This window comes from Callospermophilus lateralis, chromosome 16 (genome assembly GCF_048772815.1).
Source record: "Callospermophilus lateralis isolate mCalLat2 chromosome 16, mCalLat2.hap1, whole genome shotgun sequence".
In the NCBI taxonomy this organism is placed as follows: domain Eukaryota; kingdom Metazoa; phylum Chordata; class Mammalia; order Rodentia; family Sciuridae; genus Callospermophilus; species Callospermophilus lateralis.
Window position 1 is genome coordinate 9,531,953 of NC_135320.1, and position 23,761 is coordinate 9,555,713.

At 39.7% G+C, this 23,761-nt stretch overlaps 2 protein-coding genes across 2 annotated transcripts; both read right to left on the minus strand.

Annotated features, from left to right (window-relative positions):
* Window positions 1-2,705: 2,705 nt before the first annotated feature.
* Window positions 2,706-19,664, minus strand: LOC143382346 (vomeronasal type-1 receptor 45-like). Its single transcript, XM_076836390.1, has 5 exons — window positions 19,607-19,664; window positions 17,300-17,381; window positions 9,345-9,795; window positions 8,858-9,219; window positions 2,706-2,820 (listed from the first exon to the last, which is right to left on the minus strand). Exons 1-5 carry the CDS (start codon window positions 19,662-19,664, stop codon window positions 2,706-2,708), a joined length of 1,068 nt encoding a protein of 355 aa, XP_076692505.1.
* Window positions 19,665-19,707: 43 nt separating this feature from the next.
* Window positions 19,708-20,571, minus strand: LOC143382347 (vomeronasal type-1 receptor 90-like). Its single transcript, XM_076836391.1, has one exon. The coding sequence runs from the start codon at window positions 20,569-20,571 to the stop codon at window positions 19,708-19,710; it is 864 nt and encodes a 287-aa protein (XP_076692506.1).
* Between the last annotated feature and the right edge of the window lie 3,190 nt (window positions 20,572-23,761).

Genomic DNA, 23,761 nt, shown 5'->3' on the forward strand with positions numbered 1-23,761 from the left:
TATCTCTCCACACCCAGGCCCTAGAAACTCAAGGTGCTGTGGGCCTGCTTTCCTCACTGTTGACTGGAGTGCACCAACTTCAGGATTGTTCACTAGTCTCTGGCCCCTGGGGGCTGGCATGTATCTCTGTGTTGTCCATGACTTGGACAGTGGCACAATGTGAAATATTTAAGTGATGGCTCCTTTGTCAGGGCAGGAAAGGACTAGATTTCCATTCTCATTTTTTCTCCACTTAGGTTTCTCCTCTAATCTGCCCACTTAGACCACCTAGTCCTTCCTCATTGGGCCCTCCCTCACTGTGACCTTCTTTTCCACATTATTCTCTTTGGACTTATGTCATCGTATTCAGAACATCCAGTCTGAGGAGAGCTTGTTTCCACCAGGGTTTACGTCATGACCTGGGGCTTGGCCCATCAGGGCTGCCAGAAGCTGCTGCAGCACCTCTCTCCCCAGAGCTGAGGAGAGGATCTGGGATTATCCTGGTGATGGACAGGCTTCTGTCTGCACCCTGATCTCATGGTCAGACTAATCCTGGCAGCTGTGAGTGTGGTCAGGCACAGCTGGGTAGGGACAGGCTCAGATGATTCTATTTAACTTGCTTTTATGAAATGTCCACAGGTTTCAGGACGTTTTCTAACAAAACTGATCAATCAGCACAGAAGTAGCAACAATGCATTCTTTATAAAACATCTACCTGTGAACCATGGAGGGCACTGTGGCTCTCACTGATGCACACTTGGGTGACCTGCACAGTGTGTACACAGCCAGCTGCTTCCCTGCCTGCTGTGTCCTGGAGCTGCAGGGACCTGCCTTTGGGGACCCATGACATCATCCAAACCTGCCACTTCCCATGATCAGTACTTTACTAAAATGATAAGGTTTTCCAGCTGTAACCAGGGAATTTCTTCTATAGAAAAAAAGAGTAATTTTTCAGTTGTTTTCAGGCAATGCTCCCCAGAAAACCCAGTTCTCTACCTGTGTTTGCAAGTCCACGGCCTCTCCTGGCTCTGTCCCTCCCTCCCATGACAATGCATGCAAGGTGGCCATCCCCCTGGTAGGGTTGAAACCAGAGTTCCATGCCCTCCATCCACAGATATATCAGGTAGCCTGTTTCTCCTATTTATTTTACTTTTTTGATGCTATCCATTTTATTTTCTAATCTACTTTAAACTGGATTGAAAACAAACCTGTGTTTCATAACATGATAGAAGGGAATCATTATTTCATTTTCTGTAATTTTTTAAAGGCCTCTTGAAGTGTTACATATCCGGTTTACATCGCTATAAAGGTATTTTGGGGTCAAAATGTGAGTGTGTATCTTATAACTCACTTCAAGTGTGCACACAGGAATAGGCATCATCTACCCATAGCTACATGGAAAACAGAGAAACCATGTAGCACTGTGCCTACTAATAACCATCTGTGACTCTTCAAATGTGGAGACTCCTAGACCATTGTATTACCATTTTTCTTTTTGCTTTTCTTAAGCAGAACAAGGAGGGAATCTTCTTTAGCTGAATATGTGAGTGAAGGAAAAAAAAACTTCTAACTAAATTAATCATTTGGAAGAGATTAAATTTTCCTAATGTCATGAATTAATTTTCACTATTTACAATGACACTTCAGCAAAGATTTCAAAGCAATCATTTAACTAGGCTCAAACACTTAAAGTGTCTGGACTCCTGCATGTTTTTTCTCAATCTTCATAACTGATGTTACCAAACTATAATTTTCTAGGTAGCTGTGGAAGTGATTGCTAGTCTTACCCACTTGATTTTTAGATAATAGAATATGGGGATATGTTGCTCACCTCATTGTAAATGTTACATACTTCATAGCTATAAAGCAGAATTAAGATGGAAATAAAGAAAATACCTTCATTCTATAGGGAGCTATACCATGAGATTGTCACCATCAAATTTTCTATTACACTATTTTCTCTCTGTCCTCTGGAGAAATATCATTACTTACTAAAAGAAGATATGAAATCTTGTTCCCTTATGTAAACTCCATTATCAGAGTGAGTTTGGATTCCTTTCTCCTAATTAAAACACTAAAATCTATGACCCCCCAAATACTTAGATTTTCCTGGTGTGCTGGTGCATTGCGTACCTGTTATCCCAGCAGCTTGGGAAGCTGATGCAGGAGGTTTGCAAGTTCAAGGGCAGCCTCATCAACTTAGTGAGACCCTGTCTCAAAATAAAAATAAGGGGCTAGAGTTGTGGCACAGCGGTAGAGCACTCACCTAGCATGTGCAAGGTCCTGGGTTCAATCCTTAGCACCATATAAAAATTAAAAAAAATAAAGATATTGTGTCTAACTACAACTAAAAAATAAATATTTTTAAAAAATAAAAATAAAACAACTAGGAATGTGGCTCAGTGACTAAGCACCTTTGGGTTTAATGCTTGGTTAACACACACACATGCACACACATACACACACACACACACTTGAATCATGATTACTTTCCCCCATTTTTCCATATGCCAAAGAGGGGACAGAAAAGAAATTTTGGAATTAAATCCTGCTAAAAATGGATGATTCTGCCCACTTAGATATGTTTTTTTTCTGGCATAATCAAATATATATAAAGTAATATCAGTGTTTATGTAAGCCTGGGTTCAATATCTGGTACCAAAAATATATATTTAAACAAATTCAATAATTCTGCATTCAGAGCTAATATTTTTAATATTTTGTCTCTAAACTAGTGATGAGCAATCCAGAACAGAGAACACTGAAAATATAGAACTGAATGGGGCTTCAGCCAGCATCCATACTCTTTCCTTGAGAGTTCTATGTGGACATTCCATCCATCTGCCCCAATTGCATTCACTGTGGATGCCACCTACTGAGCTTTTAATCAGGTTGCTTCACGTGCTGAGACAAATTAATCCCGGCCCTACCAGTGGATATAAACAAAAAAGATGTTTTGCTTGCATATTGAGAGTTTGGAAAGGGTGCATTAAAAAAGTGCCCACATACTTTGAGGTGGGCCAACTTGGTGGTAACCACTGTGATGATGAGAATTTTATCTTTATTTTATCCTCAAACATGGACTCTATATGTCTTTTCACCAGAAAAAAAAAAGAAAATGACCAAGAGCAGCACCCTTTCCATTTTTCTTGCTGTAAGAAATGTCTTTTCTTCCCAAACTGTCCTTGGGGTCACAGCCAACATCTTCCTGCTCCTCTTCCACATCCACATGTTCCTTGTCCAGCGCAGGATCAGGCCCACAGACGTGGCCATCGCTCACCTGCTGCTGATTCATCTGCTGATGTTCATAATCAGGGTATTCCTGGATATGGACATTTTTGAGGTTCAGGATATTTGGAATGACTTCACATGTAAAGCCGTCATCTACCTGTACAGGCTGATGAGGAGCCTGTCAGTCAGCACTACCTGCCTGCTGAGTGTCCTGCAGGCCATCACCCTCAGCGCCAGAAACTCTTTTCTGGCCAAATTCAAACACATGTCTCCACAGCACAGTCTGAGGTACTTTCTCATTCTCGGTGTTCAACATGTTCATTAATGTTCTTATTTTAGTCTCTATTGGAGGCCCCTTCAATGACACATTAGATACTTGGTTTTCCACAGAATCCTGCAGTGTTTTCCCCACAGGTCACCACTTCAGGGTCTTATTTTCCCTGGTAGGAAATACTTAATACTTAATACTCTAGAATGCCCTCCTTCTCGGGCTCATGACCCTCTCCAGTGGGTACATGGTGGCTCTCCTGTGGAGGCACAAGAGGCAGTGCCAGCCCCTTCACACCACCAGCAGGATTTCACAAGCCTCCCCAGAGCAGAGGGCCACTAGGACCATCCTGCTCCTCATGGGTTCCTTTGTGGTTGTGTACTTTTTGGACTGCATGATCTCCTCCCCTTACAGTAAATTGCAGAAGAAGGATCCGGTTTGCCTTGTGTTCCAGATGCTGGTGGGCAACGGCTACGCCACCATCAGTGCTATGATGCTCATTAGTACTGAAAAATGAATAATCCAGTTCTTCCAATCCATACTGGGGAAGACGAAGACATGTTTAAGCAGGGCCAGATAACCCCTCCCAGTGTCATCCCAAGTTATTTCCTCCTGAGTTTCCAAAAATTAGTTGATGTTGAAAAAAAAAAACTAAATGTGGATGAGGGAGATGAAACTTCTGTTGTTCTTTGTAAGATCTTCATCAAAACAGGTGAGGTGGTGCACACCTGTCATCCCAGCAGCTCAGGAGGCTGAGGCACGAAGATCTCAAGCTGAAGGCTAGCCTCAGCAACTGTGTGAGTCCCTGAGTGTCTTAGTGAGACCCTGTGTCCAAATTAAAAAAAAAAAATACAAAGTTCTGGGGATGCGGCTGAGAGGTCACATGCACCTGGGTTCAATTCCTAGTTGCAAAAAAAAAAAAAAAATGTTAAATGATATATGGACTGTTTTCTTACTGAACTTGCCTAAAGCAAATACTTCCATTGTCCATAAGTAGACCATGACTGTGAACCCTTTGCTGGAAAAATGCATTTTGGAAGAATAGTTTTATTTAGTCTTAGGAAAAGAAATATCTTGCCTTAGTACAGCTCTCTTGATGTGCCTGAGGCAATAGGTGTTTTGATGTAATTTTTATTGGAGCAGCAAACATCAATAAGAATGATGAAATCCCCTCCATGTTAACACCAGGTGTTTTCCTAATATACCTATAATATTATTTCTCCATGTATTTCTTTCCCATTGCATCATTTAACTTTTTAAATGTTATTGTTTTTTCATCTGAATGCTAAACCAATAGAGAGTGGGAAAAAATAGGCGTCAGTAGGTGATTAGGAGTCAGAATACAGGAGAGAGCTCAGATGTCTTGGAAACACAGAGATCTAATCCATATCCCCTTGCAGCCTTGAAGTAGCTGCCTAGTTATTTCAGCCTCACTGTAAAATAGAGACCATATTTGGTTTAGGGTTATCATGTGGATGAGAACATATAATAGCACTCATTTGGCATCATGTTGTCCTGAGATTGGAAGGATGCAAAGAAGATTAATAGCATGGCCCCTGACCATGGATGGCACGCAATTTATAAATCATGTGACATTGAAAAAGCAAGAGTAGCAGCTCACCTCTGTGTACACAGGCATCATGTATTAACTTTTAATTTCCGTAGTGAGGCTCTGAATACAGTAGTATTAGGATCGCCCACTTTACAGGGAAGAAAACCAAACCCAGATAAATTAAGTCAGTAGATTGCAGAGGAAATAAGTGAGGAAAGTCAGGATTTGAACTCTTTTCAAGCCCAGGTTACAGGTCCTGAGCCTACCCAATAGTCCGTCTTTCTTGCTAGACCAATGACATGCATAGGAAAGTGGCACACAGGGGTCACAGGCAATGATACAGACAACCTGGGATTAAAGTCTAAAAACCCCTTTTCTGCATCCATCCAGCCCATAAATACAGCTGGATGGCAGGTGGCTATGGCTTGACCTACGGTAATGTGGCCTGAACCAAAGAAGTCTGGCTGCTGGATTGAACCCTAAGGGGCCAGTGTGAAAACTGTTCAGTGGCAGAATTTTCAACCCCTGGAGGGGACCCAAGCAATCACCTTCCTTCTGGAGCAGCATGTGGAGGATCCAAATGCACTTCTGGGGGTGCGGTGGGGGGTTTCCCAGGGGCACTGGTTGCAAAGGTAGGAGGCTGCTTGTTCTCCTGACTTCTGAAATGTCTACTTGAACCAGAGGAAGAAGGTTAGGCATGGGGTGCATTTTTTGCCCTCCTTCACTGTAAGTTATTAATACTCTGCAGCAGAAAATATTCAAATATTGTTTATTTTTGTTTCTGAGATGGAATCTCACTCCATTGCAGGGACTGGTCTTGAACTTCCTGCGCTCAAGAGATCCTCCTGCCTCAGCCTCCTGAGTTGCTGGAACCACAGCTGCACAATGCGGTGCCCAGCTCAAATATCAGAGAAGATCAAATTAGTGCTGAGGCTACGACTTTTCCTGTCCCCTCAAGCAGTTCATGGTCAACTAAATCCATTCTCTGTAACATCATCAGGATATGGGAGAAACTGTTGTTCTCTGTTAGGAAAGAGAGTGGATAGGTCTGTGTTTGGATCTTGTGTGACCTATAGGGTCATTTACAAAAGGGACCAGAAAAGATTATTAAGGAAAAACAGCCACTGTGTCTTCCAGTTAGTGTTGGAAATTCTGGGGTTTCTCATAATGAATTTAGCAAACAGACAAATAATCAAAAAATACACAGATCAAGTCTTCCCAGGCAGGAGGTCAGGAAGGTTTGTAGGTCTCAGATTGGCTCAGAACAGACTTGGGACTGATGGAACTTTTTGTGATATTTATCAGGCCCTCCTAGATCAAAACGCTTGCTTCATAACCTACCAGTTTCACTTGACTGTTGGAAGCATGGACATGACGTCCATCTGCAGTAACAATAAAAAACGATTGTCTTATCTTTTAAAAGTCCATGTATGGCTGTGTTTTGGTTATACTCTCCCACCAGGTGTCTAAGACCAAGTTGGTCAAAGTTGATCTTTTCCTTATCTATGCTAGATTCAGCTGAGATCTTCAGAGATTTCTCCTGGGAACTGCTGACCCCAGCCCTGCAGCTGTGCCCAGAGGACCCTCACCCTCCTCTGACTGCCCCTTCCACTGCCCCTTCCCCTGCCCCTTCCCAGCCTCTGCTGAGCTGCACTTCCATGTGGGCAACCATTTTAGCCTCCATGCATGAGGGAGGTCAGGCAGGGTGTTGTCTAAAAAGGAAAATTCTATACACCATTAGGAAAAAAAATCATGTTTTCCAAAATATGATGATCAGGCAAAATGACAATTTTGTTCTTTCACTCACTCAACATTTTTCTGTCTGCTCCCATGACAAGCCTCAAATGACACTAGAAAGATTTTCCATGAGGGCACATCTGTCTCCTGCTTTATGGGTCACAGAAGATCACAGGCACAGAGTCCCATTGTTCTCTGGCATATTTATACAGATTTATACATTGTATCAGGGCTGGGGACATAGCTCTTGCCTCACATGCACAAGGCCCTGGGTTCAATCCCCAGCACCACAAAAAAAAATAATTACATAGATTTGTTCTCATACACCTGCTTTATTTAACGTAAAATAGATACTAAGGGGCTTTAAAAAATCAACTTATATAACACACCTAGTATCATTTCTGTACAAAATTGTAAAACAAAAATGTAAACGATAGTTATAAAAGTGTGTTCTTTTCTGCAATTTCTGTAAAACGGAGATTTTGGAGGACATGCACTTCAAGTATTGTTGCTGGCCCTGGCCTTGAGGACAACATGTCTGACATATTGATACACCTGGACTTTTTTTTGGAACTTTTCTATGTGTACATTATCATCAATTTTTTTTGAAAGAAAGAAAATAAAAACTGTTTGCACATCAATCACAACTTTGATTAGCAATGCATGTAGACAGTTTCTGTATTTTCACTGAGGAATTCACTCACACGCCAGGTTATTATTGACGCGTATAACAACTTACACTTGTCGTTCTAATGATTTTCTGGTTTAATATTCTTTGTATATTTGTGTGTGTGTTTTGTTCCTTCCTTTCTCTCTTATTGATTATCACTGAGGTTTGTGGGCTTTCTAGAGGGATTAGATTTGATTCTTCTCTCCTCATTTTTGTAACAGTGCAATAATGAGTTACTAAACGTCATGTGTATTTAACAATGTTTGCTAACATGTATAATCATAGGGGGAGAGACTGAGAATAAGATTTGAGCTTTTCAAAAACCCATCTTCAAACCATTGGAAGGAATCGGCTCTAATATTTTAAGCTCACCACATAACATTATGGCACATTAAGAATTTTATCACTGGGCTGGTGTTGTGGCTCGGCAGTCAAGCACTTGCCTGGCATGGGTGTGTTGCTGGATTTGAGCCACATAAAAATATATAAATAAAATGAAAGATATTGTGTCCATGTATACCTAAGAAATTTAAAAATTTACCACTCACTTTTTAATTTCAGAAAAGGTATTTTCCACCACGGGGTTAACATAACAACATTCCCCCATCCCCATGTCCTGGGGTTGGTGGAATGCCATTCTGTTTTCTGTGTCTATCAATTTGGGAACTCCAATTTCAACCTCCTTTAAGTACTTTTATACAGTATTTGTTCTTTTGTGACTGACTTGCTTCACCGAGTAGAATATATCTTGAGGGATCAGGTATGTGGCATCCTGTGCCAGAATTTTCTTTCATTATAAGTGTTAATAGTCTAGTGTCTGAATAGGCCATAATGTATTGTTCATGTATTCTTATGATTCTGGGTGTAGGGTTCTTTCTACATTTGATTATTTAAAACATGGTTTTATGAGTAATGCTGTGGAAATCGCTGTCTGACTCTCTGCATGTACTCTGTGTGTGTATGTCTGTGTGTGTGCACATGCACATGTGCAGACATGCATGCTCTATGATGTGTTGTTTTATGGTAGCAAATGTTTACATGTCTAGTTTGAAAAAAATATACATAACTGAGACAATACAATTATTGAAAAGCATTGGGACTATTGCACCTAAAAATAGTTTGCATTAGCTCAGGTCTTGAAAAGTCACATCCACCTTAGTGTCCCCCCTGAAGGACTCAATGAGAAACATAAAGCCCTGGTAATATCTCAGAAATAAAGATGGCTTGATTTTTTTTTTTATGTATTTGCCACTTACATATCCAAGTATACGGCTCTAACAGAAGAAGAACTCTGTATTGTATTTCAAGAAAACAGCATATACACTGTGCCATGGTGAATCATCCCAAAGAAATCACATTTTCTTGCCTTAACAGAACTTATCCACCACTGGCTACTGAAATGTTTACTATCTTCTCCCACATATATCTCAAAATACTAATTATACTTTTTTCAGTACTAATGAACACCAAAGGGCTGAATGACGCATAGCTATGGGCCAAGAGGATCTGGATACAGTAAAATATTGCATGATGCTTCAGTGTGATTCTTCCATAGGAAACAATGCTGTCCAAGATGGACATGACCATGAAGCAACTTAAGAGCAGCAGGATTGTCTGGGTGGCCCTCAGTTCTGGGGATGACACTGGAGGCAGGCTGGTGCTGTGGAGACGCCGGGACTGCCTCTTGTGCCTGCACAGGAGACCCACCATGTATCCATTGGAGATGGAAATTATTCCTCTAAGGGAGGCTTCACTGAAGGCTATCAGGGTGGACAAGCTGTGCTAGAGGAAGAAGGTCATGGGGATAAAGAGGAGGATTCTGGAATGTACATAAAGTTGTCTGAGGTCCAATTGGAGGTAGCAGCAATGGAGATGAAAAGGTGGCTACTGAAGGATGAATAGATGACCCACAGGAAGAGAAGGAAACACAGGATGTGAGGTGAGTATTTATGTTTGAACTTTGCCAAGCAGGAGTTCCTGGGGCTGAGGGTGATGGCTTGGAGGACACTCAGCAGGTAGGTGGCACAGATGGAGAAGCCCCTCATCAATCTGTACAAGTAGATAAGCAATTTACACGTCAGATCATCCCACCTGCCCCCCTGAGGTATAAAAATGTCTGAAGCTATGAAGCCCTTGATGAGCAGAATTGCCAGGTGGATTAGGGCCAGGAGACCAATGGGCAGGTCAGTGGGCTTAGGTCTGTGCCCAGTAATGTGAAAGGAGATATGGACAAGAAGAAGAAGGGCATTGGCCATGACCCCAACGCCAATCACGGTGTACACGGTGTTTCTTATGTCAATATTACTGTACGGTCTGTTGGCTTTGTTGATCTTATGGGGGAAAGAATTCTGTGAATACCTTAGGAAAAAGACAAGAAAATGTCCTTTTTGCAAATATGTCTTTCATCAATCCCGATGGACAACTCTGCAATCAAGAAAATAAAAAGGATTCATCAAAACATGCCTTTATTCCACATGATGAGTGAATTCTGGTGCTGGGCACAGTGATGCCTGCCTGAAATCACAGTGACTGAGATGCTGGCTACTTGAGATACTGGCTACTATGGATGTCTTAGTGAGACCCTCTCTCAGAATACACAAAGGACTGGGTGTAATTGGTGCTGGTGCACTTACCCACTGAGTAATATCCAGCACATAATAAAGAAAGCCAACAAACAAACCCCCTTAGTTCTGTCTCACACCACTCAGAACCCATGCCCATGTTCTCCCTTCTCCTCAAATCTCCCAGTCTCGGCTGGGTTATATGTGTGCTCGGGGCCTCCACAATGTCATTCATAATGATACTTCTGTTTTCTTGTTTATTGATAATTGCCATCTGGACCCAGTGGCACACTCCTGTAATCCCAGGTGCTTGGGAGGCTGAGGTAGGAGGACAGCCTCAGCAATTTAGGAAGGCCCTAAGTAACTTAGCACAATCCTATCTCTAAATGAAAAGGAAAAAAAGGTGTGTGGTAGTGTAACTCACTGTTCATCACCCCTGGAGTCAATCCCTAGTCAAAAAAAATGACAGTTACTTAGAACATATTTTTTCTGCTATAATCTCATGTCTGAGATTTTTTTGGAAAAGACAGAGTCATACTTGATTTTCATTTGTCCCATCTTGTTGGTCAGGTACAAAATTGTAGCTCTACACTTTTGGGTGAATTGGAGTGGGGCTGATTATAGGAAAGAGGAAATGAGCCCTTCCTAAGCAAAGAGTATCACAGATCCAATATGTATAGAGTTACTGCATGTCAACACTATGTTAATTCTGGCGTATCTATTGCCACAGCAAATGTTTACAATAGAATATTCCAGAAGTATTACCAAGAGCATAGTCCTTTCTCATGGTTTACAATCAGAGTAATAATTAGAACTACATGCAAAATAGAGTTGTTGTTCCTTTTCAAGGTTTTGATTAAAGGACAAGTATCCAACCCAATCTTGAAAGATGGGCCCACAGATATTATCTGGATTATAAATTAAAGGTGACATTTCTCCAGACTCAAGAGTCCCAAGCCTGAAATTTATGCTGAAAAATTTGGTGAGTGATCTCTTGGGATAATATATTTTGTAGAGTGTGTGTATTTAATTAAATATCACTTATGTGAGATATACAGTATTGTAAAATATTTCTGCCACATAGTAGAAAAAAATTATCATCTGAAAATCAAACATATAAGAATAATTTGTATTAAGGATACTGGTTTAATAATGTCAGATTCTAAGGGGAAGAAACATGTTAATCACTCACAAACATTGGAACTCCATTTAAGAAATCAGACCTGAAGCAGGTAGTTAGTTAAATCTTTTGGAGTACAGATTTCCTGATACAGAAATTTATAATGTTATTTGAAAAAAAGGTACCTGTAATAAGACTCATGGACCGTGTATACCAAATAGTAATAAAATCCTGGTTAAGTAAATTTTACTGCCATATTGCTATTGATTTGTAAAGTTCTTTATATAAATATGGCTTTGTTTTCCTATTCTTTTCTGCTCAATAAAGAAAAGCCAGTACGAAAAAACCAAAGATGATCAAGGAGAAAAAAATTCAGGTTTTAAAAATTCATGATCAATAATGTGACAAATTTCTCCATTCAGTTATCCAACCTATTTGAGATGGTTGCACAGTACTTCCAGAAACACAAATTAAAATATCAAAGCTACACATATCTCTAATATTTTTTTCATTGTAGTTGGACACAATATCTTTATTTTACTTATTTTTTTTATGTGGTGCTGAGGATGGAACCCAGGGCCTTGCACGTGCTAGGTGAGTGCTCTACCGCTGAGCCACAACCCCAGCCCCCTGTCTCTAATCTTTATTGTTCACAAAAATGATGACTTGAGACTTATATTTACTGGTAATGATATAAGCATGTTATCATTTGGAAGATAAAATCTCCAGTGATAGCTTTCAAGGATGATCCTTATTGGTTTGTTTATTTTTGTCATCAGAGATTGAACTGAGTGGTGCTTCACCATTGAGCAACATCCTCAATCTTTTTTTTACTTTTCTATTTTTGAGACATGGTCTTTCTAAGTTGCTTAGGGCCTCACTAAGTTGCTGATGGTAGCCTTGAACTTGCCTCAGGCTCCCAAACTGCTAGGTTAAAGAATAATCTTAAATAGATACATATTATCAATGAAGAGCTACCATTGTAAAATCCTTGTAAAATTACTTTAGCTCATGTAATATCTGTGAAATACCATTTTTCTTTCATTGAGTTGAAATCATTCTAAAAACCTGCAGTGATGCCGCATTCTATTGTGTGTCTGCATGAATAGGTAACCACAAACTCCACAGTTACGTACAATGATACTGTGTCAATAAACATTAAAATAAAGAATATTAAGTAAACCAAGAAATTCAGCCAGTGAATAGATAAGAATAAAAGCATGAGCTATAGAAATATTTTACATTACTGAGCTCTTCAAGGAATACAGTTTAATAACCTATAAATCAGGGCACCTGAATGAGGTTGTCTGCAGTGTTCCTTTAGAAACTATAATCCTGTCCACCTAAAAGTTTTAGGACAGGCTGGGGTGTACCAATGCTATGAATTGGCATTAATATTCAGGAAATCATTTTGAAGGTAAATGTTCAGACACTGATCCATATAATAAAGGAGACTTAGCTGGGTTTTCCTCCTCTGTACATTGCTATTTCCTCCATAGCAATATGAAAAATTTACGTTCTTTTGAGTGCAGACCAAGGAAATTGGCAATGATCTCACATCATCAAAAGCACCCCCTTAGCTTCCTCAAAGTAGAGCCAGGCTAGAACGGAGTACCCTAGTCACACTCTTAACTTCCAAATCACACACACTCAACACTATCAGTGAGCTGTGCATGCCAATCACCTCAGTTGGACTTTATCTCAATATCATGAAATAAGTGACTGTTTTAAAGAAATGTATTTAGCTGCCCCTGCACTACTGAGTCATTTCAGGGGAAAAACAGTCTGATGAGCATGCTCCCTTCATGAAAACAGAAATTCTCTATCATGTCCCCTTGTACCTGTGTCTCATCAGGCTCTCACCTGGCTAGCACAGCACAGTCCTGGAGATCAGGGGACAGGGCAGGGTCGGCCACCAGCAGAATGGTTTGAAGTTGATAGTGAGGGCTAGGGACCTCTCAGAGGAGGAAAACCCAGCTAAGTCTCCTTTATTAGATTCATCAGGGTCTGAACATATAAGACATATTTATAATTTCACAGCTACCAAAATTTCATACTATCCCTTGATACATGACGTCATCCAATAGGTCCCCAAACTAGTAAGGAGGGTTCAGGATGCTGCACCTGAACTTGGGTTCTGGGGGGAATGGGAGCATGGAAAGGAAGGAGAAAAGCTTTTTGTACACTGCGACGTGAGCGTGGACACTTCAGTGGACAGATCCCAGCATGAAGAAGGGACCAGTATCTCCTTTCTGAAACCTGAAGTCATCATACCTACCTTTTAGGGTGCAGATAAGGTATAAATAACAGGATTCATCTCCGTCACTTAGCACTCCATGTCCACCCCCACACACACACGAGAGAGTGGAACTTGATTTGTCATTGTCACCTAGGTGACTTTTTTTAACCATAGCTCAAGTTTACCATCATCATCATCTTTATCATTTCCTTCTAGAAATAGTTTTAGAATTTGATCTCTTGGAAAGTGAGACAGATCTTGCTTCAGGCAAGTGATTCAGGAAATATGGATAAAGTGGGATGCATGCTGTATTTCTTTTTTTGCCCAAGTTGAGCTGGGAAAGTAAGAAGAGCATTATGAAGAAACAGCTGGTGTGTTGGGGGGAGACAAAGCCCTCACACGCTAGGTGACAGTGCTGCATTCAGGAATTCTCTGAAATAAATGACACAAAGTGTGTGGTCCTCAAAACCCTGGGATATGCTTGAGCAAATGAATGGGAGTCCTATTTCTGAGAACAGGGTAAGAATTTTACAAAATGCTAGGTAAATTAAAAGTGTTGTCAGCATAGCTTGTGTTCAGAATATTGACATTTCCCATATTTTAAAATAAATCTTCAGAAATTTGGGCTAAGAAGAGAGTGGTTCTTTTTTTCCTTTTTTCAAAGAAATGGAGACTGAACAGAGTCCCACCAATCTTGTAATCCCAGGAAAATCCTCCAAATCCCAAAAGCTAAATTTAAAGACAGAGATATTATTTTCCCAAGTTCTAGAAATTTGTATTACTTGGTGTTTTGTAGCCAAAAATGGGGGGAAAAAACACCATCTTTACTTTTTAAATACTTAATGTACTTGCAAACTCAACATCCTGCACCTGTAATTTTAAATTTCCTTAGTGGCAGAGCATAGGGCCAGGTCTTATAGTATATATTGTGGCAGGAAATGTTTCATGAGAAATTCCTAGGACACACTTGGCAGTAATGTGGGGTTACCCTCTATCAGATGAGGTTTTGAACATAGGAGATTTCCTTCTAAAGACTATAAAACATGGAACAATAAATTAATTGTTTTAATTTTTGTTAAAATTATTTTTTAATTAATTGTATTAAATATGAAAACAATTTTAATTAATTGTATTAAAATATGAAAACTTAATTAAGTGACAATTAAGAAGTCACTTATATCAACAGTAGTTCTTTTTTGAGTTGTAATAATGACAGAAACAGAACTATGTATATTTATCAAAAAGATGAAATTAAAACATGTCACTTGCCTGGTAAAATGTGTTGAATAAGTAATGTTTAAAATCAGAACATAACATTTTATAGGGAGCTTGCATATTAATGGAGCTAGTCAGTAAATATAGTCTTGTTCATGAAAACCTAAAACCTATTGAGGTCTCCTATGCAAAAATTGGAGACATTTTTTTATCAGTCTGTAAAGTCATGAGTAGGCTAGGAAGGAAATGCCCTCATTGTGCCATTCAGGGCACATCCTCTCACGTGAGAGGGACTCATAGAGCTCAAGTCTCTTTTGCAGATACCAACAACCTCACTAAGAAGCCCAAACTTCCTCCTCCCACAGCCTTACTAGGAACCCCCCTCTGCCTACTGGTTCTGCATCTGAGAATCCATAGCCACTAACCCAGATTGATATGATGGGAAGACTGGGCTTGTTTAGGGAAGGGAGGCCTTTAACTCATCTCTCTGCAGGGCCTTAATTTTTGTGTCTGAAGAAAGTGACAATGTCTCACTGGAGAGCACCAAACCGTCAGGTCTCTAGTGGGACATTTCACCTGCCCCTGCATTTGACTTTGTGCTCAGGTGGATAACAGCTCTCTAGGGAGAACCGGGCTCCCAACTTTTCTCTAAGTTAATTGACATGTGTATTGGGGGATCACAGTCATCCCAAATATTTAGAAAGCATCAACTTCTTACATTGTGACATGGGCCAAATTTGTCTAAAATCACCTAATATTTTGTCAGGACACTTTCTGGTCTGAGATCTTCCTGGCACCCCATGTGAGTTGTTGTTGGCTCTGTGTCTCAGCTACCATTGATGATGGGCATCTTCACCCTCAGTCCCTTCTTACTAGGAGGACCTGGTTTCCGGGGAGTGTTGGCTGTGCTCTCCATTTTTCAAAGTCCGAGGATCTCGGTTCAAGGCGTGACTGCAAATTAAGTTGGAATTGAAATGTGTTGAAGTAAATACCAAGAGTGCAGATGAAGCTGGAGTGGGGGTGGAGGTATTCACAGGCAGTTGAGGCTGGGTGAAGTGGCGCTTGTTTCACTTATTCAAATGCAATTGAGCTTCATTTCTCTTATTGACTTAACCAACAGAATCACTTGGAAGTGGCTCCTTTGGAAGTACAATATTTTCTCAACCATTCCTTTCCTTAAGTACAATTTTATTCCTTCCAATTTATTTTTTTCAATTTATACTGATTGGGAATAAAACTTCTATGAATGCTTGCATACACATTTGGCGGGTAAAACACAGTTTGTGATTGTTGGATCATTTGTGTGACTCTCTGTGTAGTATAAGATATTGCAATGCTATTTTCAAATAGCCTGCATAATTTGGCCTCTGATAAAATGATACAGGCTATTTGAAAATAGCATTGCAATATCTTAAATAAACCTAGTATTCCTGGTTAAATAAAAAAGAAATTGACATTTTTATTCACTCTTTTTCTTGATTTAAAAAAATTGTATGGGTTCATATTTTCATAGTATGAACTGTTACCAAGGATAGTAATTTTCCAGATGCTACTTAAATCTGGTATTTTGTCCTAATTTAAAACACTTCATTCAAATATTTATCCTACAGGAACCACTTAAGATAACACTGAGATAGATGTAAATACTGAGGTGCTCAGACTGAACTCACACCAGAACTTCAATTACTTCTTCATCCAGAAGTGGGCATGATGGGGAACTTCAGGGTATCATCTTCAAATGACTGTTTGGAATAGGTTTTCATTTCTTAACCATTGAGCCACATCCCCAGCCATTTTTATATTTTACTCAGAGACAACATCTTACTAATTTGCCTAGGGCCTCACTGAGTTGCTGAGCTTGATTTTGATCTCACAACCCTCCTACGTCAGCCTCCCTAGCTAGTAGGATTACAGGCATGCACCACCACAACCAGGTTGTTTGGCACAGTTATGCTGAAACACTTTCAAATTGTTGGAAAAAAAAATATTTTGACACTCTGAGAGTCATTTCACTTTTCTTTGTAAATTCAGAGGATGTTTTTCTCACAATTGGCTTAAAGTGATGCAATATTTTATAATTAGTAAATACACAAAGATCAAATTTACCATTTACCAATGTTTAACAGTACAGTCAGGGCATTAAGCACATTCACTTTGTGGGCATGTATAATCTCCACCATGTACAGAAATTTTTCTTCTCCCTAAATGATCTCTATATCCATCAAATAATAATTCCCCTACTGAACCCCCTCCTCAGCTACTGGAAAATGTTATTCTATATTCTGTCTCTATAAATTACATTACCCAAAGTTCCACCTTCTATGTGTGGATTTATACAATAATGATTCTTTTTGGAGTGACATTTCATTGGACATAATGTCTTTAACTTTCTTCTGTGGTTTCTTATGGTACCCCATGATATATCCAGACCCCATGTTTATACATTCCTATGCATGTGGATATCAGATAATTTGCACCATTGCCGATTATAAATAATGGTACCAAGAGCAAAGGTGTTCAAGTGACAGTTTTAAGTCCTTGCCAATATTATTTGTTATATTTGTAAAAGCACAATTGATAAATCAGATGGCAGTTTATGATGAGAGATGTTTACAAGTTTTTAGGCATAAGAGAGACTACAAAGACTATTTTACTTATTAAAAGCTACTCCAATCTCATATATTTATAAATATAGGGACTAATGAAGATAATAAAATTGAGATTTACCTCTCAGGGGTTCCTCTCACATTTTCAGTCAGAAATACAATGTACCGCCAGGCACAGTGAAATTCTCCTGTAATTTCAGCAGCTTGGGAAAAAGAATCAGGAGGATCATGTGTTTAGTGAGCATCGATCAAAGCGAGGTGCTAAGCAATTCAGTGAAACCCTCTCTCTAAATAAAACACAAGATCGGGCTGAGGATGTGGCTCAGTGTTCGAGTGTTCCTGATTCAATCCTCAGTAACTCCCACCCCCACCAAAATAATATAATGACTTTAGTTTATCTCAGAGGTATATGAAAAAAGTATCTAGCATGTATTTCTCATTCTCAAGTTTCAAAATAATCACATAAAAGCCCCCATTTATCTATTCATTCAACACAGAAAGCAGACTACACTATGCCATGATGAATGGTTGCCTAGCTGTGTGGTGGCTCATTATGAAAATTTATCCATCATGCAATGATTCAGCACTTACTCTCCTTCCCCCATAAGAATTTCAAAACGTTAAGGCTTTGTTTTTCATTACAGGTGAAAACCAAACTGCTAGTTGTGGCATAGCCATTGGTCACCATCATCTGGATACAATGACAAATAGGGTTGTTTTTCCACATGGTTCTTGAGGAGATGACAGAGTCCAAACAGAACATGATCACAAAGAAACCCAGGAGTAGCAGGATGGTCCTAGTGGCCCTCTGTTCTGGCAAGGCTTTTGGAGACAGGCTGGTGCCATGAAGGTGCTGGCACTCCTCTTATGCCTATGCCAGAGGGTCACCATGTTCCCACTGGAGAGGGTCATGAGCCCTATAAGGAAGACATCCCATAAAGCACCTCATATGGAAAACAAATGCCTGAGGAAGTAGCTCATGGGTAAGATAGTGCAGGAGTCACTGAGGAATATAAGAGTGTGTGTGAGGTCACAGTGGAGTTGTCAACAGCAGAGATTGAGAAATGGGCACTAAAGGACATATAGAAGACCCACAGGAAAAGAAGGGATCTCATGTTGTCCTGTGGTGATTTAGGCTTAAACTTTGCCAAGGGGGAGTGTGAGAAAAATAATGTGTGTCCCAATTATATGGACCATGTCACATTCTGTCACTTTGATCCAAAGTTTAAATTAGCCTATTCATGACTCCACACATTGTGATGCCTGAGATTCCGAGCTGTTGGGAATTCCAGTTATGCATCAACACCCTGGGCTACTTGCACTTTTCTTTGTAATTTCAGAGAAAGTTTTCCTCACCCTTGATTAAAAGGTAATTGAAACATTTTATTATTATTTAAGTACACAAAAGATGATATTTATCATTTACCCATGATTAAGACTATGAGTCAGTGGCCTTAAGAAAATTCAAATGTTGGTGCATGGATTCTCTCTACTGTCTCCCCAATTTTTCTTATTTCTAAAATATCTCTGGATTCATTAAATAAAAATTCCCCAGGGGACACCCTTCCTCAGCTGCAGGAAAACACCATACTACAATCTGTCTTTATAAACTATACAAGCCAAACTTCCATCTTTTACAGGTATATTTTACACAAATGTTGATTCTTTTGTGATTGACAGTCGCTTGACAGAATGATTTCAAGATTCATCTGTGGTTTCTTATACATCAGCATCATCTTCATATTTAATGCAATGTTTAGTATTTAATGCAATATTCGGTCTTTGCATATTGTACTACTGTAGATTCCACCCCCCTGTGTGTATATGTAAACAGTTTTGATTCTGGTGGCAATGCAAGATGGTCACAATGTACCCTCTTGACATAATAAATTCAAGACTCATCTGTGGCTTCCTATGCATAAGAATCTTTCTCCTATTTAATGTTGAGTGGAACTCCATGATATATCCAGACAATATCTTCATACATTCATATGCTTGGGAATATTAGACTATCTCTGACAGTGACTATTATAAATATGGCATGCTGAGAAATGGTGATTAAATAATAGTTGTTGTCCCTATATCTAGTTTTTTGTTATATTCATAAATGTTCAATTGATAGATGAGATGGCAGTTTATGATAAGGGGTGTTTACAATCTATAGGCATAAAGGAGATTTCTGAGACCCTTGATTTATTAAAACCACTGAAATCTCTCACATACCTATAAATATATGGACTGATTCAGAGAAAGAAAGTGATATTTACTTCCTAAGGTTCCTTTCACACATCAATCAGAAATATAAAGTTGCTAGCTTTGTTGGAGCCATAAGGACAATAATCTGTCATGTTTTTCTCATTTTCAAGCTCTATGTAATCATTTTTTAAAATCACTTTATGCATTCATCCAACACAGAGAGCAAACTCACTATGCCAAGATGCATTGATGCATGGTGGTGCAGTGGCTGAGGTCAAGAACTGACTCATCGTGTAATGATTCAACGTTGACTGTCCTTACCCCACAAACATTTCAAGAAAGGTAACGCTCTGTCTTGATGGTGGCATAGCTACTGAACACCATGATCTGGACAGAACGGCACACAGGGTCATTGTTCCACATGGTTCTTGAGGAGGAGACGATGCAGTCCAAACAGTACATGAGCACAAAAATTCCCAGGAGCAGCAGGATGGCCCTGGTGGCCCTCTGTTCTGGGGAGGCTTTTGGAGATGGGCTGTAGCCGTGAAGGTGCTGGCACTGCCTCTTATGCCTATGCAAGAGGGTCACCATGTACCCACTGAAGAGGGCCATGACCCCTATAAGGAATACATCCCATAATGCACCCAGGACGGTAAACAAATGCCTGAGGAAGTAACTCATGGGCAAGATAGTGCAGGAGTCACTGAGGAATATAAGGCCCTGTGAGGTCACAGTGGAGTTGTCCACAGCAGAGATTGAGAAGTGGGCACTGAAGGACATATAGAAGACCCACAGGAAGAGAAAGGACTTCAAGTTGTCCTGTGGGGACTTAGGCTTAAACTTTGCCAAGGGGGAGCTTCTGGGCCTGAGGGTGATGGCCTGCAGGACACTCAGCAGGCAGGTGGCATAAATGGACAGGCCCCTCATCAACCTGTACAAGTGGGCAACTGATTTACATATCACATCACCCCAAAGCCCCGCCTGAGATGCAAAAGTGTCTACAGCTAAGAACCCCATGTTGAGCAGCAGCAGGAGATGGGTTAAAGCCAAGAGACTGATGATCCAGTTCATGTCCTTGAGCCTCTTGTCACACAGAAACTTGATGACATGGAACAGAAAGAGGATGGTTTTGGCAACAATCCCAATTCCCACTTCAGAGTAAAAGGTGATGCTTGGGTTAATAAGGCCATCCAGCATGTGGTTTTTTTCTCATCTTTTGGGGTAAGGAATCATAGAGTACATGTCTTAGGAGAAAAGTAAGAAAATTCATTATCACAAATATTAAATTTCATCCATCTCAGCAAACACTTTTGTCAGGAGGAAAATTTGTTAGCCTATCCCAATGCCCCCATTCCCCTCTAACTGAAGTTTTGCTGACACACCCTGGCAACCATCCTTTCCTCTCTCTTTTTCCATCATTTCCCAATCATGGCTGGATTACATTTCATGCAAAGTTCGAAGTGTTTTCCTGTGCATTAAAAATGATCACACCTGTCATATATTTCTCATTCACAAGCTCCAATGTTATAGAAAATCTTTCCCTGATACAACCTTGAATTTTTCTTGGTGATATGTGACTGCAAGGGTGGAGTATGTGTCCTTCTTTTAGTAAGGACTATGTACTTTTTGGTCAGTTAAAATTATGGGGGTTTAATTAGAAAGAAAACCCTCCGAAGCAAGGAGTCTTAATGTCTTAGGCCATGCATCTTTATGTTAGCTTCCTGTTACCTTTATTCTGATTTGTTCATGAACATTGTGATTTTGTTCATATATTCACAAAGAAAATGCTAAGTATTGCAACCTCTGAAGTTGAATATACCTATATAATCATCCATTTAAAGGATAAGTGTTCAACTTTGAGAAGCCCATGAGCCTGGGCTCTGGGCTCATCTCATCTATAAGCTGAACAAAACCTCATCGTGTCTGTACCCAAGATACTGTGCATGAAAGAGGATGGAGTACGTTTTCCCTACAGCGAAGGATTGCTGTGCTGAAGGATCTCTGGGGAATTGTTCAATTTTTTAGACTTCTGCAGATCCTCATTCATAGAAATCTCTTAATATTTGATCATCTCTATCACCAACTCAGAGAGGCTAAAAAATTACCAGAATTGCAATCTGTTGGGAATCTCTGTTGAGAGAGAACTGAGTGGATTTTAGGACGATTTGATTCCTTTACACAGCTACCTATGTTAAGAATTTTTGTTATAGAATCACAATTTGACCTATGTGATCCAAGTCCAGTGTCAAATACTAGCAGAAACACATTTCAATATTTTTTCTACTTAAATATGTACAAAGCTGGGTGCAGTGGGGCACACCTGTAATCCCAGCAGCCCAGCAGTTTGGGAGGCTGAGGTTAAAGGATTGTGAGTTCAGTGCCAGCCTCAGCAACTGTGATGCACTTAGCAACTCAGTGAGACCCTGTCTATAAATAAAATACAAAATAGGGCTAGGGATGGGGCTTGTTCAGTGTCACTTAGTTCAAGGCCCAGTACCAAATCAAAACAACAACAACAAAAAACCCTTAAATATGTGGAATCATTGTGATAAACAGAACCAAAATTAAAATAGATACACATTCATTGAACTTGAGGAATTTATTATAGTGTAATTATCCAACCTCACTTTGAAAAATGAGTTTGTTTGTAGTCCAAGTTTTCTGTCTCCCTTCAAGAATGCAATAGAATTTTTCCTGATTCAAGGGGTCCAAATGTAAAATTTATACTTGGGTTTATTATACTGGTGCCTCACACATACCAGATACATTTTCTACTACTGAACTACATCTCCAAGTGTGATTCTAGAAAATTTTGAAATGACTTACTGGCAGAATGTTTTCCTGGAAAACATATATTTACTTTAATCCAAGCATCTCCTATAAGTAATAATTAAGATTTAATTTGTGTTTTCACATACTGAACCATAATAACACATGAAAACAAAGTCATAAGGCTAAATTAGTTCATGAGCCTATGGATGTAAAAGACACTAAGGAAATCCCAGCTACTCAGGAGGCCAATACAGGAGGTTGTCAAGTTCAAGGCCAGCTAGTAAATTAGTAAGACCCTATTTCAAAATAATAAATTAAAATTGGGCTAGAGATGTACATCACTGATAAGAAGCCCTGGGTTCAGTCGCTGGTACAAAAACTAAAAGTGCTAAGGAAAGCTGACATGTTAAAGATGTATGAACATTGGGAACCATGTGAGAATTCAGAGTGTAAGTACAGGTTTCATTTAAACATTGAAATGCAGATTTATTTTTTTTTAATTTTAACCCTTAGCTGTCATAATATCTGGACTTAGGGACTCTCATATTAGAATTCAATACATGTTGATATTGTTTGCTGGGAATTAACATTTTGATTTTCTCACATTGTATAATTTCTAAGTGTGCAGAGTCTCAAAACTCTTATTTGGTCATATGTAATTACCTGATGCAGACTCTGGTGACCACATTGAGCTATAGACATGAGAACTGCTGACCCCCAACCCTGCAGCTCTGCCCAGATGCCCCTCACCACTCCTCTGACTGCTCCTTCCCCTGCCCCTTCCCAGCCTCTGCTGAGCTGCACTGCTATGTGGGCAACATGTTTACATTCCCTACATGAGTGAGGACATGCAGTAATTGACTGAAAGGAAAATTCTATTAACCATTAGGAAAAAAGTTTATTTTTTTTGAAATGGAGTGAACAGTAAAATGCCAATTTTATTTTTTATTTTGGGATTATAGGCATGCATGACTGTGTCTAGCTTCTGTCCAAAGTTTAGATCACATACTGATGTATTTGTATATCATATGCATCAGACACATATACCTTATTCACTTAAATATTATAAAATATGTAAGTATTCTAAAGGTAAGTGTACAGCTATGTCTGTGTTAACGTCTCCTTTATATTATAAAGCATTCTTGTGAACAGGAGCCCTTCATAATACAAGCTAAAATAAATCACCAGTCATGCCCTCTCCCAGCCATTAGTCTTGCCACTCAGCACAGAAGAGTCTAGATGCTCAGGGACAAGACAAGAACTTCCTACCCCCCTGCAGTGTGTTCAAGGGGCCTCCTCAACTAAGGCTCTTAACACAGTGATGGTACTTGGAAACATACTGTTCGAAGCAAAAACGATCATTTTTTTTTTTTTAAACAAGAGAAAGCAAACTATTCTAAGAAATACTGGAAAGTCCACAGAGGGGGACATCAACACAGGGAAAGTAACATGGTTTGGGCATCATGGTGCACATCTATAATCCCCACAGCATGAGAGTTTGAGGCAAGAGAATTGCATTTTTGAGACTAGCCTCAGCAACTTAGTGACGACCTAAGCCTTATAGCAAAAGCCTGTCTCTAAATAAAATATTAAAAGACTAGGGATGTGCCTCAGT

Coding starts and splice junctions, on each gene's coding strand:
- LOC143382346 (XM_076836390.1), bottom strand. CDS start 19,664: ATGAGTCAGTTCTTGACCTCAGCCACTGCACCACCATGCATCAATGCA. Junction 17,382..19,606: donor CATCAATGCATCTTGGCATA/GTGAGTTTGCTC, acceptor CTTTTTCCCAAG/CTGCTGAAATTACAGGAGAA. Junction 9,796..17,299: donor GTGAGAGGAACCCCTGAGAG/GTAAATCTCAAT, acceptor CTTTTTCCTAAG/GTATTCACAGAATTCTTTCC.
- LOC143382347 (XM_076836391.1), bottom strand. CDS start 20,571: ATGCTGGATGGCCTTATTAACCCAAGCATCACCTTTTACTCTGAAGTG.